The sequence below is a fragment of the Natator depressus genome, chromosome 26 (genome assembly GCF_965152275.1).
Source record: "Natator depressus isolate rNatDep1 chromosome 26, rNatDep2.hap1, whole genome shotgun sequence".
Taxonomy (NCBI): Eukaryota; Metazoa; Chordata; order Testudines; family Cheloniidae; genus Natator; species Natator depressus.
The window spans coordinates 13,282,581-13,300,835 of NC_134259.1; the positions used below are offsets into that span (position 1 = coordinate 13,282,581).

Sequence of the window (18,255 nt, forward strand, 5' to 3'; positions counted from 1 at the left end):
CACAGCGTGACTTGTAGGACTTTTGTTTTTAAATAAAAATTAACCAAAAAAAACCCACTGTACAAATTTTTAAAGACTCAACTCTGTGGATTAAGCCAGGGACATCACTGCCACCTCGGTGGTGCATAGAACCAGCCACTACTCCCTCCGTATCTACAAATGGCTCTCAGGTTTGCCTTGGACCTTGACTGTTCATTGCACACCTGCTTCCCAAACCCCTCATTCGTAGGACGCACCAGGGAGCAGAGTCCAAAACCAACAGCGTTCACCAGCTTCCAGGCTGACCATCTCCAGAGTGGGATTCGTTCCTATGCTTGTAATCAGCTAGGCAGGAAATCCAAGGGCAGCAGGTTTGGATCCAGTAAGGGACCTGATGCCGAGCACCTTCCATCATCGAGTCCTAGGAAACTGGTTCTAAGATGGCCACCGCCAGAAGGTGCCAGCTGTTTTTTAATACATGGTCACAGTTCCTTCCTTTCTCACTGACTGTGGCCCCCTCCTACCTTACCCTCTGCTGGAAAGTATTCTCAGCTACCTCCGAGGGCCTCCCTACAACCAGGAATAGCGCTGCCAGGATGGCTATTAGCCAGGATGGGCAGGGATGGTGCCCCTAGCCTCTGTTTGCCAGAAGCTGGAATGGGTGACACAGGGTGGATTACTTAATGATTCCCTGTTCTGTTCATTCCCTCTGGGGCACCTGGTACTGGCCACTGTCGGAAGACAGGACACTGGGCTAGATGGACCTTTGGTCTGACCCAGTCTGGCCGTTCTTATGCCCCTTCTGGGTCACGCCAGGGTTTGTTACTCATAAAGCCCTTACCTCTATGCCTCCTGCTCTGGCCTGTCTCTGCTCCCTGCATGCATCACAACTCACCATGGTGTCAGAACTGGTTGGATCCTGCCACCAGAGAACAGAAGGGGTAGAGAGAGACTAAGGTTTTGTCTACATCAGAACTGCATTGGTTCAGTTAAACTGGAGCAAAATGCCATGTGGATGCTCCCCTACCCCATTTGACTTAATGCTCACTTTAGCTAAAGTAGATTCCCTCATTCAAAATTTTAAAACCTGATTTAGCTTAACTCAGTAAGTGCCTGCACAGGGTTTTGCATTGATTTAACAGTTTCTTTTCAGGTGTCTACACAAAGTTGCAGCAGGGTCCTTTAGCTTATTTGTTTAAGGAGTCAAATGATATTATTTAAGTGCATCCGAAGCAGGAAGCCTGTGAAAGAATTTCTGAGCCAGCTGGATCACAGGGTTTAAATAGAGCAAGGAAGGAAGATAAGGACATTGCTGAGAAGCTAAATGATTTCTTTGCATCACTGCGGCTGTTCGGGGAATACCTACCCCAGACCTGCTCTTTCCTAGTAATGAAGCCAAGGTGTGGTTAAAGACAAAGGGCTCAGATGAGGTGGTGCTGGCACAATAAGTTACCAGGCCCGGTTCATTATTTGTATAGCGGAGGCAAGCCACAGGCCAGGCCCCTGTCCTGCTCTATACGCTCCGGAGTTCTGAGGGAGCTCAGGGGTGAGGGGGCTGAGCTGCCAGCAAAGATCTGTCCCTAAGAGCAACTACCTTACCAGAAGGCTGCAGGCATGCAGCCTAGTGCATATGCGTTATGATAAGGCCTGTAATTACACAATCACATCCTGTTCCACACCCTCCCCCGCCTCATTCAGGTGACAGGACTGTAAATCTGAAACGATAGACGCTCCAGCACTTGCAACCATATTGATCCCCCATGGATCATCAGCAAGGGTGGGACCTTTAGATCCGCAGCACAGACTTCTACCACTTGAGCAAATGGAACGGTAGCAATAGTAGGCTTTTCTCTTACGCGGATCACCACAAAAGGGGCACGGACACGCACGTTGCCAGTGGGTTTCACAGCTATTTGCTAAACAGCAGCGGAGAGTTGACTCAGAAATCTTGTTCTCGTTTATATTCGGGAAGGGAGAGTTCACGTGATTAAAGATCCATCTTCCCCCCCCCCCCCGTCCCCCCTTCAGCCAGCTCCTTTCATACTCCTACAACCCCATCCCCTTCTGTCCCTATCACCACCGCTCCTGCCTCCATCACCACTGCGACTATCCCTTCCATACCCTGTCCTCTGCACCTGTACCCCCCTTGAAAGCAGAGAGGAGAGGGGCAGAGAAGGAGGAAGCAACCAGCAGGAGCATTGACAGCACGTGAACAATGTCCTCGCTCTCACGCCTCCGCAGCCAGGAGCAGCAACGGTGGGGAAAGTCCGGCTCAGCCCCTGGAGCCCTGATGGTTCTCCCTCTAGGAGGAGTCTCTCTCTCTGTGGGAAATTTAGCTTCCAAGGTTGAGCCTCCTCTAAGGCTCTGAGCACATGCAAACGTCTACATTCAGAGTGTCGAGGACTCTGTTTTCCTGTTTTGGTGTTTTCCTTTTTAGAGTTGCGTGTTGTGAAAACAGGAGTTAAAAGTAAAAGGCAATCAAAAGTCTGGTAAAGTTTATTGTGCCCTTTTAAAAGTAAAAATCTTTAAGTTGTGGATCCAAAAGCAAGCTGAAAAGCATTTGTTTTAATGTAAATTACCTAACTGATAAGTTTCAGAGTAACAGCCGTGTTAGTCTGTATTCGCAAAAAGAAAAGGAGTACTTGTGGCACCTTAGAGACTAACCAACTTATTTGAGCGCATCCGATGAAGTGAGCTGTAGCTCACGAAAGCTTATGCTCAAATAAATTGGTTAGTCTCTAAGGTGCCACAAGTACTCCTTTTCTTCTAACTGATAAGGTAAAAGCCACTGAAACCTGGGCTGCCTATGAAACAAATACAAGAACATATGGGTAATTCCTCTGTTTTGCCTGCCATTAAGGAGGGTATTTGTATAAAAAGGAGATATTTTAAGCAATGACTGACTGCCCAGAAGGGGTAGATCTATGTTCTTTTTGTCTTTCGGAAAATTAGAGAAAACTGATGCCAGCTGAAAAGCAATTCAACATCTCATGAATTTACTGGCACAATAGGAATTATGTTCTGTGTTCTATGTCCTGTCTTGTAGTGTTTGTCTTGTGGCCAGAATTGCTGTGTTTAATTTTTCATAGGACAGTTTAGTTTAAAACTAAATAGAAGGGTTAAATTAAAATGCAGATACTTGTTTTATTCAACTTGGAATACAAAGTGTTTGGATAAAATCAGGAAAATGTGATATACTAAAGTTTAATACACTTGCTTAAGAAAGAAAAATAAATTTCATTGGCCAGATCTTTTAATTGAAAAAAATTGTTGTTAAAATTCACACACCAACGGTCTTTGGAAGCAAGGACATGAAAGGTTAACCCACTCCCCATATTATACATGGGATCCTTCTGGCTACACAGCAGTGTAACCCAAGGGGTGTAAATAAGCAAGCACCACCTGGGGGGCGCAGGTGGGCTCACAGGCCTATGCAGCATGTATAGATTGATTTTACTGATTTACCTCCCTCTGAAAGAAAGCGGCATTTATTAGTCATAATAGACCAGCTCACTGGATGGGTGGAAGCTTATCCCACCGCTCGAGCGACTGCAACTGCTGTATGTAAGGTATTACTTAACGAAATTATACCAAGATTTGGCCCCCCTGAAATAATTGACTCAGACCAAGGTACTCATTTTACCGCAAAGATTTATAACGAACTGACCAATGCGGTAGGAACAAAATGGGCTTTTCACGCTCCCTGGCATCCTCAGAGTTCAGGCCAGGTGGAGCGGATGAACGGAACTCTAAAAAATATCTTTTGACAAAATTATGCTGGGAACTCAATATGAGATGGACTAAAGTCCTTCCTCTAGCTCTCTACACCATTCAAACAACTCCGAGTGCCAGAACTAAACTGGCACCTTATAAAATCCTGTCTGGACATATACCCCCAACTTTCACTCCTTTGATATCAGTTCCCAATGATACTGATATGACCAAAGCCACAGAGACTTATGCAAAAGAATTGCAGAGACATCTTGTGACATTGCAACAATACTCTGCACACTCCCAGTCCTTACCTTTGTGGGAAGCTGTTCATTCTTTTTTACCAGGTGATCCTGTGTGGGTAAAAGCATATAAGAAGACTCTGCTTCAACCACAGTGGCTGGGACCCTTTGAAACCCTTCTGGTGAGCCCTACCGCTATCCGAGTGAAGGATCCATCATACCACCTGGATCCATCATACCAGAGTCAAGAGGAGCACCGCTAGGGAACCTGACCTGGAGAAAGGTTCCCCAGAAGCAGACGGCGTCGGACTTCAAGGGAGCTATGCACGTTCTCCCCACCGTGAACCGGGTGAATCAGAAGCAGACGACATCTGTGCTCAAGACAAATGGACTGCTACCCCTTTGGGCGACCTGAAGCTCCAGCTGCAGCTAAAAAAACCTTGAGTTGGTGGTGTCCTCTCAGGGAAAGATGGCCCCGTTCTCTAAGCTGGGTTCTTGTGTTTTTAATGTGTTTAAGTATTTGTTATCTTTGTTTTCTGGTGGTACGGGGAGTTGAGACTATAGAATCACACAGTTCTAACACATTTATACGTCTTGCCCGTGAAATGAAATCTTGTATGCCTGCCCTACAAAACACTTCATGCTGGGTGTGCTCATTAATACCAGCAGATAGCCAAAAAGGTCTTCCCATGGTTCCTATTCCCTTTAGTGCAATAAATATGACCTGGACCCCATCCTGGAAGGATTCTACAGGCAATTTAAATATTACCTGGGCTGATACCGGCATCTCTGAAAGCAGGTATCTAATAGCTTGGAAACGAGTTGGTCAATGGTGCCTCTTAAGAGAAGGGAAAATAGCTTTGGATAATAGTGAGTGCACAGCCTACTTTAATGGCACTCATTTTGGGAGTAAAAGAGGTCCTAATCTCTCTCTCTCCCGGATGGGGCAACCTCTTGCACCTCCGCGTGGTATAAATTCTCAGGTAACAAGTGCAGTCTGCATGGGGAAAAACGTTTTTTGTACAAAGATCATAAGTTGATTGATCATTACATTATAAATTGCACGCTTGGGTATAACGTGCCAACTCATACTATGTGTTTATGTTCCTCTAATGCCTCCGCGGCTAAATTCTCCCTCCTCCCATCTTGGACTGGATGGTACGAACGTATTAATAATACCTGGTCCAAAGTCACTCCTACCTTTTTTGGAATATACTGGGTGTGTGGTAACAAAGCATACCTAGCCCTCCCTCCTTCCTGGAGTGGATCCTGCTACTTGGCTTGGTTAGAACCACCTGTAGTATATCGCACACGTCTCCCTAAAGGAAGAATTAGGAATGTAAGGAGGGCTGAGGAAGACGTAAATGACTCTCGCCCCCTTACTTGGCGTGCCCTAAATGATTGGACGGGTGCTTGCGCAGGATTTGTCTTCGCCTGTGGAGGTGCCCCTGGCGTAGTGGGGAAGGAGTCACGAGACTTCAGGGAGTGTTGGAGATGATGGCGAATACCACTGACGATGCCTTAGTAGATTTGGCAACCAAACAAAAAAAAAAACTAAGGCAGATGGTTCTCCAAAACCGCTTGGCATTAGATATTTTGCTGGCCTCTCAGGGAGAAACATGTACGTTAATTGGGCAAGAATGCTGTGTATATGTTCCGGACGTTTATAGCGCCACCTGGGAAAGAGCAAACCACCTTATGCAAGTTGCAAAAGACCATGAAGGAGAGCGAGTCAACACATGGTGGAGCAATTTGTTCAATTGGGTTCCAGATATAGGTGGCTGGTTACATAACTTGCTTCGCAGTGCCGTTGTTATTGTTTGTGGCCTAATAGTTTTGTATGTTATGTTAAGATGTGGCTGTTAGATGGGTACCAAGCTGTGCCCTACCAACCAGTGAATATTTTTAAGTCACTCCACACAGAGACCAGTATGTCCCAAGAGTTCCCCTATGGCACTCTCGGGACAAAGGGGGGACTGTTAGGTGAGAAAAGCTAAACAGGAGGCAGTTATGCCAACCGAACCAAAGTCAGGCTAAGAGAGGCTGCTGGGAAAGTCTCTGAAAGTAGAATGAAGGAATATTTGTTTAAGTTACAGAGAGTGAGAAAAAAGGGGAGGCCTGCATTCCTGTACCAGATGTGCTGGGAACAGTCCTTGAGATACAGAGGCGCTGCTTTCCACTCCCTGCTTTTGTGTTATGTCTGTTTTAACTCCTCGTCTCCTGGTTGACACCCATACCGATAAGAAAGTTAGTGAAGCACTATGATTTGCTAAAAGTTATCTACAATAAGGGGGGTAGATGTGCATGCATATAGAGAAAGAGGATTTTAACTAATATAGGGGAGGGGTGGGCTGTTTTATGAATAAATTTGTGATGCGACGGAACTGTTTATAAAAACCTATTAGTTTTACTTAGAGGCTGCTGGTTCTCTTTGGAGATGGGCTGCTCTCTATTGTTGTGTGCACTCTTCAATAAAGAGCTTTGTGTTCGGACCTTGCTGGTGTTGCCTGTCTCTCTCCGGTCAGACAACGAACCGTGCCGTCTGGGGTTCGAGTCCTCGATAAGAGGATTAGATCGTGGCCAAATTTAGACAGCTTTCCATAGGACGAGCAAAAGGCACCTCTCTGACCCAAGGGCCACCCCCTGCCCTAGTATCGAGACTTGGTGCCAACACCCCATTAAGAACATGAGGTGTTTCAGCCACACTGAGCTTGCCTGAGGCTGGCTGCAGACTCAGGCAGACTTTCCTGCTTTAGATGCACTTGCTACACATTGCAGAGGAAAAGCCTGACCACGCCAAGGGCTAGGAACTTACCTTTTATTTAAGTAAAAAGCTAATAAGACTGATGTCATCCCCTGACTCCAGGAGTTGGAGCTAGGTCTACAGCCCCATCTATGCCTTAGTCTGGCCTTGTTTTGCACATTACATGAGCTCTGCAGGGTTGGGAGCGGAGCGGGTAGGACAGCTGTGTTGGCACTGAGTCACCCCGTGAAGCAGGATATGCTTTTCTAGGAATACTCCACCCTCACTGAGCGAGAAGACAGATATCGCAGGTAGAGGAAACCGAGATCACTCCTGCTGAAGCATTAGGTGCCGCCAGCCAGCCTCACCTGAGCGCTGCCAAAGGGATTTCATAGCATGTCCGTGCAGCAGAGGAAGAACAGGGCTGTCATCATTGTCAATTATGAGTTCCACAGCAGGGCTGAGTCGCTGTTACCCAGGAAAGGGGCCAAGAGAGAAGCAGACAAGCTGTTTAAAGCATTATCCAAACTCAACTATGCAGTGAAGTTGCACTATGACCAGACAGCCAAGGAAATAGAGGAGATCTACGAGCAAGGTACGTGTCCCCTGCTTTGCTCCTGGCAGTGTGCGAAGCTGCGTGTTGGGACCAGTGGATGGATGGGTGGGGCTTGCATTATATTTGTTGCCGTTTGGAACATCAATTGTGTACAGTTGTGATTGTCTATTCCTCCACACACACACAGACACACACCCCTTGGGCTGGCATATCCCAGGCAGCACATGCCACTCACAACCCCCAGTCCCCTAGGGAGGGTATATTTATAATCCCCTCCCTTGCTTGGTCCTGCTCTCAGGAGAGATGTGACTGAGATGGGCGTCTCGGGGAACAGGAGAGCAACCAAAGAACGAGAGGGGGGGAATCCTAAACCTCATGGCCAGAAAGGGCCATGAGGATCACCTACCCCTGGGGCGACCAGCCTGTAGCATGTGAGGTTGTAAACTGCGTCCCTCGGGGGTGACCGGCCTCAGGGGAAAATGTTGAGTTCGGGTGGAAAACGAGCTCTTAGCGAGTCCACACAGGAGGATTTGAGTCAGCACCATTGTCACAGGTAGGAGGCTCTGTCGCCTCAATTACCTCCTGGTGGGGCCGCAGGGAACAGCTGTCCCTGCCCAGCTGGCAACCTGCTGCATCACAGGAGGGAACAGACTCGTTCTGGCTGTTGCAATGCCCGCTTCCCTGCCAGGCTGCACAATCCCAGGGATAGCAGAAAGGAGCACGGCTGGTTCCGTCTGCACTGAAGGGAGCTCCTTGCTGAGGACGGCTCCCCTCCTCATACAGCCCAAGAGAGAGGAAGAACCAGATATACTAAGAACCAACAGGGTACAGCTCCCTGATTCTCTGCCCCAGCCCAGCTTAGAGCAGTCTTGAGGCTGCTCTAGCTTGTGCCAGCTGCTCTGGTCCCTAAGGGATCATTAAATGCCATCTGGGGAGAACCTGAGCTCAGTGCATTACAGCTACTGCCTGTTCCTGCCTCGGGCACACCCTTCCTCCAGGCTGAAAAGGTGCCTGGACCTCCTGCCAGCCCCAGAGTCTCCCCCCGGGATTCCTGCGTCAGGCCCCATCACTCGAGGTGGCGCTGGGGCAGATCTTTTAGAAAAAGATGCCCAATCTTGATTGAGAGACTCCACGTGATGGAGAACCCACCACGTCCCTAGATAACACGTTAACAGTGAGGGTGCTGGGCCACAGGGACGACTTATCTCCTCTCTGAGTTTATCCAACTTCAGGGAACAACGACTGGATCTTGCCTGGCCTTTGTATGCTAGGTTAAAGAGCCCTTTACCATCAGAGGTCTGAGTGATGGGTTCCACTGCTGTAGAGGACTGAGGTGCTCATGGAAGGGGTGGGGCATACACAGACCCTAAAAGAGGACCCCAGCGAGTGTATTTATTCCCACAACACCCCCATGAGGCAGGGGGGAATTCTTCCCATTTTTACAGATCTCTCTGGGCAAAACACTTAGGGAAACTGAGGTCCAGGGTCACACAGTGAGTCTGGGGCAGGGAATTGACCCCAGCTCCTCTATCATAGAATATCAGGGTTGGAAGGGACCTCCGGAGGTCATCTAGTCCAACCCCCTGCTCAAAGCAGGACCAATCCCCGCTTTTTTCCCTGATCCCTAAATGGCCCCCTCAAGGATTGAACTCACAACCCTGGGTTTAGCAGGCCAATGCTCAAACCACTGAGCTATCCCTCCCCTATGTCCCAGACAATGGGCCCATCCTTTCTCCTAGTGGGTACCAGCCAGAAATCAGGCTACTCTAAGGAGCTGCTGCGCTAATGTGTCTTTACAGAGAGCCGGGAGGAGCATGGTGATTGCTTTGTCAGCATTCTGTCCAGCCACGGTGAGGAGGGGGCCATATACGACTGCAGGGGAGAGCTGGTCAAGCTGACAAGGATTTTCCAGATGTTATCACCACAAAGGTGCCCAGTGCTAGCTGGAAAGCCCAAGATCTTCTTCATACAGGTAACATGGGAACCACCAAACAGGATCAGACCCGAGGTTCATCGAGCCCAGTATTCTGGCAGCGACCAGCACCAATGCTTCAGAGGGAGGTGTAAGAGCCCCACAACAGCAGATGTGGGACCTCCACATTAGGTCTCAGCCTGGTTTAAGCCCTTAAGCCTGAGGTTTAATATCCCTTCCAGAACTTATTACTTAGAACAACTCTGGATATTCTTGTTAGCCATTTGAATGTCCAGTCCTTTTCTGAATCTCACCAAGTTCTTGGCCTCAGTGACATCATGGGAGTTCTACGGGCTAATCACATGCTGTTTAAAGTACTGTTTCCTTTTCTCAGGTTTGAGTTTCTCACCTTTTGAGTTCATTGAATGTCCCCTTGTCCTATTACAGACAGGGAGAACTGAAGCTCCCAACCTTCTCTAGACCAGAGGTTCTCATACTGGGGGGCATGGAATGTATGGGGTGGGGGGGAAGCATGGGAAGCTTTGGAGAAATAAAACCCACTTACTGGGCACTTTTTACTCACAACAATGAATAATTAGTGAAGCTGATTCCTCCAGACATAGCAGGTCCTCAGATGGTGGTTTTTGATGGATTTCTGTTAAGCTTGCCTAGCCTTATACTAAGTCACTGGTACGGTAATCCGTTTGGTACGATCCGATCAGTACCGGGTTTACGTGCTCAGGTACGTCGGCTCGAGCTGCAATTGTGCTCTTTTACAGCTGTGCTAGAGAGGCAGATTGGAGCTGGTGGAAGAGCAATGTGCCCAACTGACAAACATTTACACAACCAAAAGTATCAAGTTCAGCTCTGATAGGGAGGGTCGGATCATTAGACAGCCACACGTATTCCAATAAGCAGCCATCTGTGCAAGTGTTTATGGCATTGCAAGGTTCACAGATATTACGCAGGACGATGCTGAAAATCAGCTCCCGAAAGTGTGCAGTGCATTGCCCGTTCTTCATTATTTTCTTGTGTTATCATGTGTCAGTTGTCCATGCCATGGGAACAGCCACCCAGTACAAATAGCGACAGACCACCGCATGATTCATCCAAACAATTCAGCGAATGGTTACACCCCATGAATGACAGAGTCATTCATCAAGGTCTCACTAACAAAGAGAGGGGCTTACATTGCACCGAGGAGTTCCTGTAGCTCTGGAGTGAATCTGGGGACTGAACATTTGAGACCAAGGCTAACGGATCACTTTGCCTCAATCTTGCCAGTTTACCACCAGCTCCAGGATGACCCAAAGTGCTCTACAGCTCACAGATATTTTGTGGCATATGTGATAGCATCACAAGTCTCAGTTCTCTGCTTAATGGCTAAAGGCTTACACAGTCTTTGCCTCATATAGGCCTCAGCTCCCTGGGAAATTGGTATTGGGTGTTTGGGCTGAGATCCCATTCTACATGCTGTTTGCAACCACTGCTGTTCAAGGACTGGTGGCTGTAGCATGACCAAAAATCATGCATTAAGAATATACCCATGTCACTGGTTTCTCTTCCTACACCCCATAGCAAGTTACACAATCCAGCCAACAAACACGTGGGTTATCATGGCCACTGCCTCATCATGGTGGAAGGGGTGGGGTGTCCTAGTAACCTAGGGAATGAAGGTGGTATCTTTTCCAGTGATGCTACCTTACTAACTAGACTTAGTGAGCAATCAAACAGCTCCCTGAGGCCTCATGAATGGCCAATGGATGGCTTTAGTGGAAATGTAGGACAGAGTCTTAGCTAATTCCCTAAAGCCTTCCCTACCCTTCTGACAGCATCTTCTCCATCTTACCTGAGTTCACCTGGAGCCAGGAATTCTTCATGCTGGTGCTGATCTACAGGCATTCTAGCTTCCTGGAGCATCTGTGAACAAGGAGATAAGCAGCCAGGTGTCACTGGCATACCGTTAGCAGAAGGTGTCTCCACCTGGGCTCCTGTAGATATTGATGAAGGGATGGATCCTGGTGGGATGGGCTCCCCCCGACCCCTCACCCTCTTTGGGTCCTGTTGGAGAGGAACAATGGGAGCGTAGAGCTGTGGCATCTACTCCAGTTGAATCACAGCGGGTACTGTGCTGAAAGCAGCAGTACAAGCAGAGGGGTCAGGCAAAGTTTTCAATAGTGTCCAAGAGGCTCTTCAGTGCAAGTCCCATGTTCAGAAATGACCATCCCAGGGCAACCTGTGACAACATCAGTTTTGAAAATGGGACTCAGGTGGCTTAGAAAATCTCACCCACAGGCTTGGTCCATTAGTCCCTTAGTGCTAGCAGGCGGTCTCCCTGCTCTGCATAGACTCCATGGTCTGCAGTCTGTTTGCCTAGGAGTTGGGGACTTGGCTATGGTTGGAAGAGTCTCCTGCAGAACATTGCATTATTCAGGGAGATTGCTGGGCTTTTCCACTTGGAAAGAGGCGATGCTTTCTGTTTACCTGCTAAGCCAAAGGGGATGTTTACAGAGGCTGAAAGTAATTAACCCATTGGAATTGGTCCAGGGCCTAAGGGCTAATGTGCCAACTCTTCGAAAACATGTCATGGGATCTTTCATGAACTCAGTGTTTCAAGACAGAAAGCCATGCTCTGAGACAGCTCCAGCCCCCTCTAGCGCCAGTCAGTCGCATCAGTTCAGTAATATCTGAGAAGAGCTCCACTTTAGGGCATCACCAATGCCACTCCTAACAGGACTCTGGGGGTGGCTTTTTGGAAGGGGGGGGAAGGTCTCCCATCCTCAGATTAGCCTGAGGGAACCTTGCTTAGCTAGCACAGGCCAGTGAGCTCAGAGACAGAGTACTACAGGTGCAGCATTTAGTGTACGATGTTTTCTCTCCCCAAAACACGGGGAGAAATAATCACCTCCCAGAGGGTTCCCGTAATAAGAGGACTTGTGGGGCATCAGGAACTAACTGCTGAGAGGGGGCAGAGTGGGCCAAGGAACCCCATCCCGGGTTCAGATCCCACCCCAAGACACAAGAGAGAATCGTCATGGTGGCCAACAGCCATGGCCCCGAGTCACTGCACTGTTCTGCGTGACTGGCCATCTCAGCTGGAGAGACACCCAGGCCTGGAGGAGCAAGGGGCGCTGGCGGTCCGAGCCGAGGGAGCGCTGGGGACTGCAAGGCATGATGGAGATGCAGTAGCAGGGGGAGCCGTTCGTCCACCATTCAGCACAAACGGAGACGCTTGCATAGCACCTGGCTGTAGCCTGTGTTATCTGCTACTTCCCTAGCCCTCTGGTTAATAGGATCATAGAATATCAGGGTTGGAAGGGACCTCAGGAGGTCATCTAGTCCAACCCCCTGCTCAAAGCAGGGCCAATCCCCAATTTTTGCCCCAGATCCCTAAATGGCCCCCTCAAGGATTGAACTCACAACCCTGGGTTTAGCAGGCCAATGCTCAAACCACTGAGCTACCCCCCTGCCGAGGGATCCCTCCCATGCATTTTTAAATCATAGAATATCAGGGTTGGAAGGGACCCCAGAAGGTCATCTAGTCCAACCCCCTGCTCGAAGCAGGACCAATTCCCAGTTAAATCATCCCAGCCAGGGCTTTGTCAAGCCTGACCTTAAAAACCTCTAAGGAAGGAGATTCTACCACCTCCCTAGGTAACGCATTCCAGTGTTTCACCACCCTCTTAGTGAAAGAGTTTTTCCTAATATCCAATCTAAACCTCCCCCATTGCAACTTGAGACCATTACTTCTCGTTCTGTCATCTGCTACCATTGAGAACAGTCTAGAGCCATCCTCTTTGGAACCCCCTTTCAGGTAGTTGAAAGCAGCTATCAAATCCCCCCTCATTCTTCTCTTCTGCAGACTAAACAATCCCAGCTCCCTCAGCCTCTCCTCATAACTCATGTGCTCTAGACCCCTAATCAAATGATGCAGCACACGCCACCTCATGGGTCAAACGATAGGCCTGCCTGACAGCAACCCCCCGAAACAAGCCGGGCAACGCAGGTTACTAATGTGTTCACCCCGCAATGAACAGCGCAGGCCGCGTCAGAGCTGGACTGTCTGCAGCGACTGCGCTGCAGAACAGTCCCGGGAGGCGCCCGCTCCCTGCCCATGCCATTGAGAGGATTAACTGAATACATCCTTTGTTGTACAAGAAATGCCTTCACTACGAGCCAGACCATTAAGTCCCCCGCTCAGAACTGAAAGGTCATTAACACACCCACATCACTTGCCTGCTCACGCTTGCATTGAGCCAGCTTCTTGCGCTGGGGTTTACTGGAAGTCAGCTGGTCAATGATGTATTTGTTTGTACAGCAACTAGCGCAATAAACACCTGCTCAGAACCTCTGGGCACTACCACAGTATTATAACCACTTCTTTTATGCGTAATAACAATAGAGGCTGCTCCAGAGAGAGTTTCGAGCCTACTGGGGGGGGGGGGGGTGGCAATTTCAGGCTATGCATGCAGTGCACAGATTCTGCCAGCCATGTGTAAGCCTTTAGTGCTAGCAGCCAAAGTCCTGTTTATCGATAGGCAGGTACCAGAAAAACAGCTGCAATGCAACCCCCCCCGCCCCCATAAAGCCCCTGTCCACAGGCCTCCTTCCAGCCCTAGGATGCCCCTTACCTGGGACCGGCATCCTTGCTGGTAATTAGGACTCATGTTGACACACATCCCACTATATAACAAATTGAGACATAAGAACGGCCACACTGGGTCAGATCAAAGGTCCATCTAGCCCAGTGGTCCATCTTCAGACAGTGACCAATGGGAGGTTCCCCAGAGGGAATGAACAGAACAGCAAGTGATCCATCCCCGTCACCCATTCCCAGACACCGCACATGTCACATAGGGGCCATGTACCCAGGGCTCTCCTCATGTAGCATCAGACTCCACTACTGCCTCAGTTTCCCTTCTTCCACAGGGAAAGGAGATCACCGTGCCTGGAGCTTTGCAGTTACCCTCCCAGGCTCCGCAATCCATTCCCCCACACATATACTGCAGGAGACTTCAGCCAGCTCTTTGCTTTTCACTGGCAGACAGACCCTTCCAGAGCCCCTGTAAGAACCTCACACAACCTTCCTGCTCTCTGAAGCATCCCCCTACACTTAGCCTCTGGGTCTGAGTCACATGTTCCCATTATCTGCCCCTTGGGCTCATTCTTTTCACCTGGGGAGGTGGGTGAAGCCTGCCACAGGTTCAGCTGAGCCACAACCTCCTTAAAGGGCTAGTACCCCTGTAACCGGCCACCAAACAGGCATGGCGTGTGACTGAACCTCACTCACTATGAACCTGCCAGATCAAGGGCAGATTCCGGCTACTTTGTGGCACAGAGTGGCCAGAAGTAGGGAGAGGATCCAGCCAGTGGTGTCTATTTTTGAGCGTGTGCAGAACAGAGCCTGGAGAGACCTGGTCACTGCCCCAAGGGGCTTGCAATCTAGACAGGTAATAAATGTTCAGCACCGGCTACCCTAGTGTAAGACTGAGCCTGGCCAGCTGCACGGCAGGGGTCTGCTCCAAGGAAGGCGGAGCAGTGGCATTTTCCAAGCTGTCTCCTTTGTTATCCCCTGCCCAGAGTGCTGATCTTTTCAGATCCCCCAAACTGCCGCCAGGAAGGGTTAGTGTGTGGGGTTCTATGCCAGCCATGGAGGGGAAGGGAGAGACAGATGGGGCCTCTAGACCTGTGGGGAGTGGGAGATGGCTGGGGGCTCCAGGCTTGTGTGGAGAGGAAGATGAACGGTTGGCTCCGGGCCTGTGGGGAGGGGAAGATAGCTGGGGGTTCCAGCCAGGCTTGTTGGGAGGGGGAGCAGAGATGAAAGGGGATTCCAGGCCTGTGGGGAGGGGGAGATGAAGGGGGGCTCCAGGCCTGTGGGGAGGGGAGATGAAAGGGGGCTCAGGCCTGCCCCAGAGGAGACCAGAGGGGGTATCAGTGGAATGAACAGCACCCAGCACTGCCCTTTGCTGGCTGATTGCGGGGCTTGTGTTTCCAGGCCTGCCGTGGGAATAAGATGGATCCGGGTGTGTGGGTGGAGACGGACAGCGCCCAGCCCTCAGCAGACAGCTTCTCGCACTACCTCTCCATCCCAGACAGCACTGCCGTGATGTTCGCCTGCAGCCCAGGTGAGTGAGAGCAGAGATGGCCCCGGGACCCGAGGCCAGAAGAAGCTGGCACCCCAGGGGTGATTCTGCTCCTTCAGGTCTAATGCCCTTCTGGCCTGTCGTGCCGTGCCAGCCATCCCCTTCAGACAACGGCCGCGGAGGCCTGCTGCCGCACAGGGAGCCATCTCGCCTCCAGCAACAGCCACCAATTCAACTCTGTAGCTCTGGTGCCGGAGTCAACAGCTGCCCCCTTTCACGCTATTTTGGGAAAGAAATGTGGAACTTCTTTCCTCAGTTAAACGCGGAGAAGGTGGGGAGAATCCCGCTGAAAAGGCGAGCCACAGGCTCGTAGGGAAACAGTCAAGTCTCAGCCCAGGATCCGCGGGGATATGGGCTCAGGGTGATCTCCGCTAGACTTGCATAGCCCGTGGCCCACAGAGTGCCCCCGCATCATCCCAGGGGTGTATCGACGGATATCTGCTCACTGTGCAATACTGGGCCATTGGGGGGGGAGGGGATTGTGCAATGAGGGGGGCCCTGATATGCGGTTTGATGGGGGAGTCATGACACTAGCTGCAGACATTTTCCAGGCTGCTTCCCCTGCCCCAGGGCCCAGCCCTGCCCCCTGCTGGCCGAGAAGGGAACGAACTTGCTCTTGTCTTGCATTTGGGGGGGTGGGACAGAGGCGGAGGACACAGAAAAAAGGAGGGAGTGACTGTTCCTTCCCTTCACACCCCTGGCTCCCACTCCCTCAACCCAAGGCTTTCCTCCGCCAGACGGGCATAGTGCACCCCTCATCCCAATCAGTCGCTTGCCCCTGTTCCCACGCCGGCCCTGCAACTCTCAGCAGGCCTCTGGAGGGGAAGGAGGAAGACATTTTTTGATGCAGGTTAATTTAAACTGAAACCTGCAGGTTTCCACAACACGGTGCTGGAAAGACCTGAGCCGAGGCCCCAGGATAGCTTCTCTTCTAGCACCAGGGCAACGCACCATGGCTGGCAAACAGGGGCAATCGTTTCTGCTATCAGTTCTGTGTTTGTACAACACCTGGCATGATGGGGTCCTGATTCCGTTCTGTAGTGTAGAGGGGGCCATGGAAACAGTGGGTCAACCAGTCTCCTCCCTGCCACCAGCACAGTGAATGAAGCAGCACTCTGGGAATTTACACCCACAAGAGACGACAACATCCTTTCTTTGGTATTTTCAGGCTATAGCGCTTTCCTAAATCCACTGGGCTCTATGTTTCTCCAAACCTTGCTGGAGTTTCTGGAAGGAGATGAGAGGCATCTTGAACTTGCACGGCTAATGACCCGCATCAGCTGGAAAGTCGCGTTTCATTGCGAAGCCAAAGGGCAATACAAGGGGAACAAGGAAATGCCCTGCTTCGTCACCAACATGGTGCGAGAGGTTTATCCATTCTCCACCCAAACCACGGAGACCGGCAGCCTCTGAGAACTCAGATCTCACCGGAGGGAGCCACCAGCTGTTTTCCAACTCTTTCAGGAGAGTTGTACATGGCCAGTCACTGCAAGGGGAATCACAGAGCGCGTGAGGGTCAGCAGCATTTCTGTCCCAACAGCTTACCAAGTCCACAGGACAAGGACTTTTGTGTTGTATGGGCAAATAAAGGGCCATGCACCTCTCCAGTGCTCTATGAATAATAAAACTAGCACTGCACTATTATTTAACACGTATTCTAGAGACTCAGCTGCTTGATTCTGGGCCAGCTTGTGGCTGCGCAATCGTTAAAGTTGCAACAGCCTGTTTACAACTAAATTTTCCAACCTCTAAAATCCACATACACAATCAGAGCAGTTTGAAAACTGGTGGCCAGGCCCAAGGTAGAGTAGGTGGAGTAAATTTGAGTTTATTTGGTTAAATAATTCCTGAGATAGGAGCCACCAATCTGTTTAATTTTTTCAACTGTCTTTAATTTTTTTTTGCAGAGATGGCAAAAAATGAATAGGCAGGATTCACCTGAAACTTCTCCTAGCTGAATGCCTCCTTTGAAATCTAGTATCTGATATTAAGAATAATAATAAGGGCTGGGTAAGGTGCTGTGATGATGCCGGTAACTCTTGGCATCCGAGAGGGGGCAGAGTTAAGGGTGGGAGGCAGCGGTGCATGTGATGTGTCACCTTTACTCTGCATTTCCCCATTCTCCAACGTGCATTTTGGGAAGAAAACTCCCATTCCAGAGGGGGTGGAGGAGCTCAGGGCTCAGCTGAGCACCTGAACCTTAACGGTGTTGCGTGTGTGGATCAAAGATTACAGCGTGTGCTGATCGGTTGTATCTGTGCCAAAACCCAAGGGCCCCTGTGCAACCCCAGTGCTACCTGTTGGGTCTGGATGAGTATCTCCGAATACCGTCTGGCCCTCAGTGACTTACATTTCAGTCACCAGGGCCCCACACAAGTTCCTCAGCTCAGCTGGGTGGTCAATACACAGATCAGCAGTATCCTCTGCTAGGCTAGCTGCCATCTGCTGTGAGCATGGAACACCTGATCAACTCTTTCTGAGCTTTGCTAGTTACGGCCAAACTGGACCAAAGTGCAAATGGTTGTGTTTGCATGGGAGATAAGCGAGTTGATAAGAGGGGAAGGATTTCCTGTTTAAAGTGAGTTTGCGCCTCGTTTATTGCAGGAAGCCAGGGGTCAGCTTGTGCAAACTGAAATCAAATAAAAAAGCAGGTGGCACTTTCACCCAAGTGCATTGCACCCTCCATCTGACGCTCAGGAGGGTCTGAACTCTCAGTTTAGCAGGAAGGGCCAGGTTGGTACATACATCCCTCTTTAGGGTGCACGCTCCAAGCCTGGTTTAAGTGGCACATCTTAATGGAGCCGCCTAGGAGTGCAGGGACCTGGCGGCCGCTTCCCTGGAGCACTGGTAAGCGTCGCCGCGATCCCACATCCCAAACCTCCTCCTGCACTCCAACCCCCTGCCCCAGCCCAGAGTCCCCTCCTGCATCCAAACTCCCTCCTGGAGCCCGCACCCCCCTCAACACCCTG

The 18,255-nt window shown here is 50.2% G+C and overlaps 1 protein-coding gene across 1 annotated transcript; it reads left to right on the forward strand.

Moving 5' to 3' along the window:
* Positions 1-6,974: 6,974 nt before the first annotated feature.
* Positions 6,975-16,699, forward strand: LOC141978225 (caspase-7-like). The gene is made up of 4 exons (XM_074940148.1): positions 6,975-7,270; positions 9,031-9,203; positions 15,139-15,268; positions 16,455-16,699. Exons 1-4 carry the CDS (start codon positions 7,072-7,074, stop codon positions 16,697-16,699), a joined length of 747 nt encoding a protein of 248 aa, XP_074796249.1. The 5' UTR covers positions 6,975-7,071.
* The last annotated feature ends 1,556 nt before the right edge of the window (positions 16,700-18,255 follow it).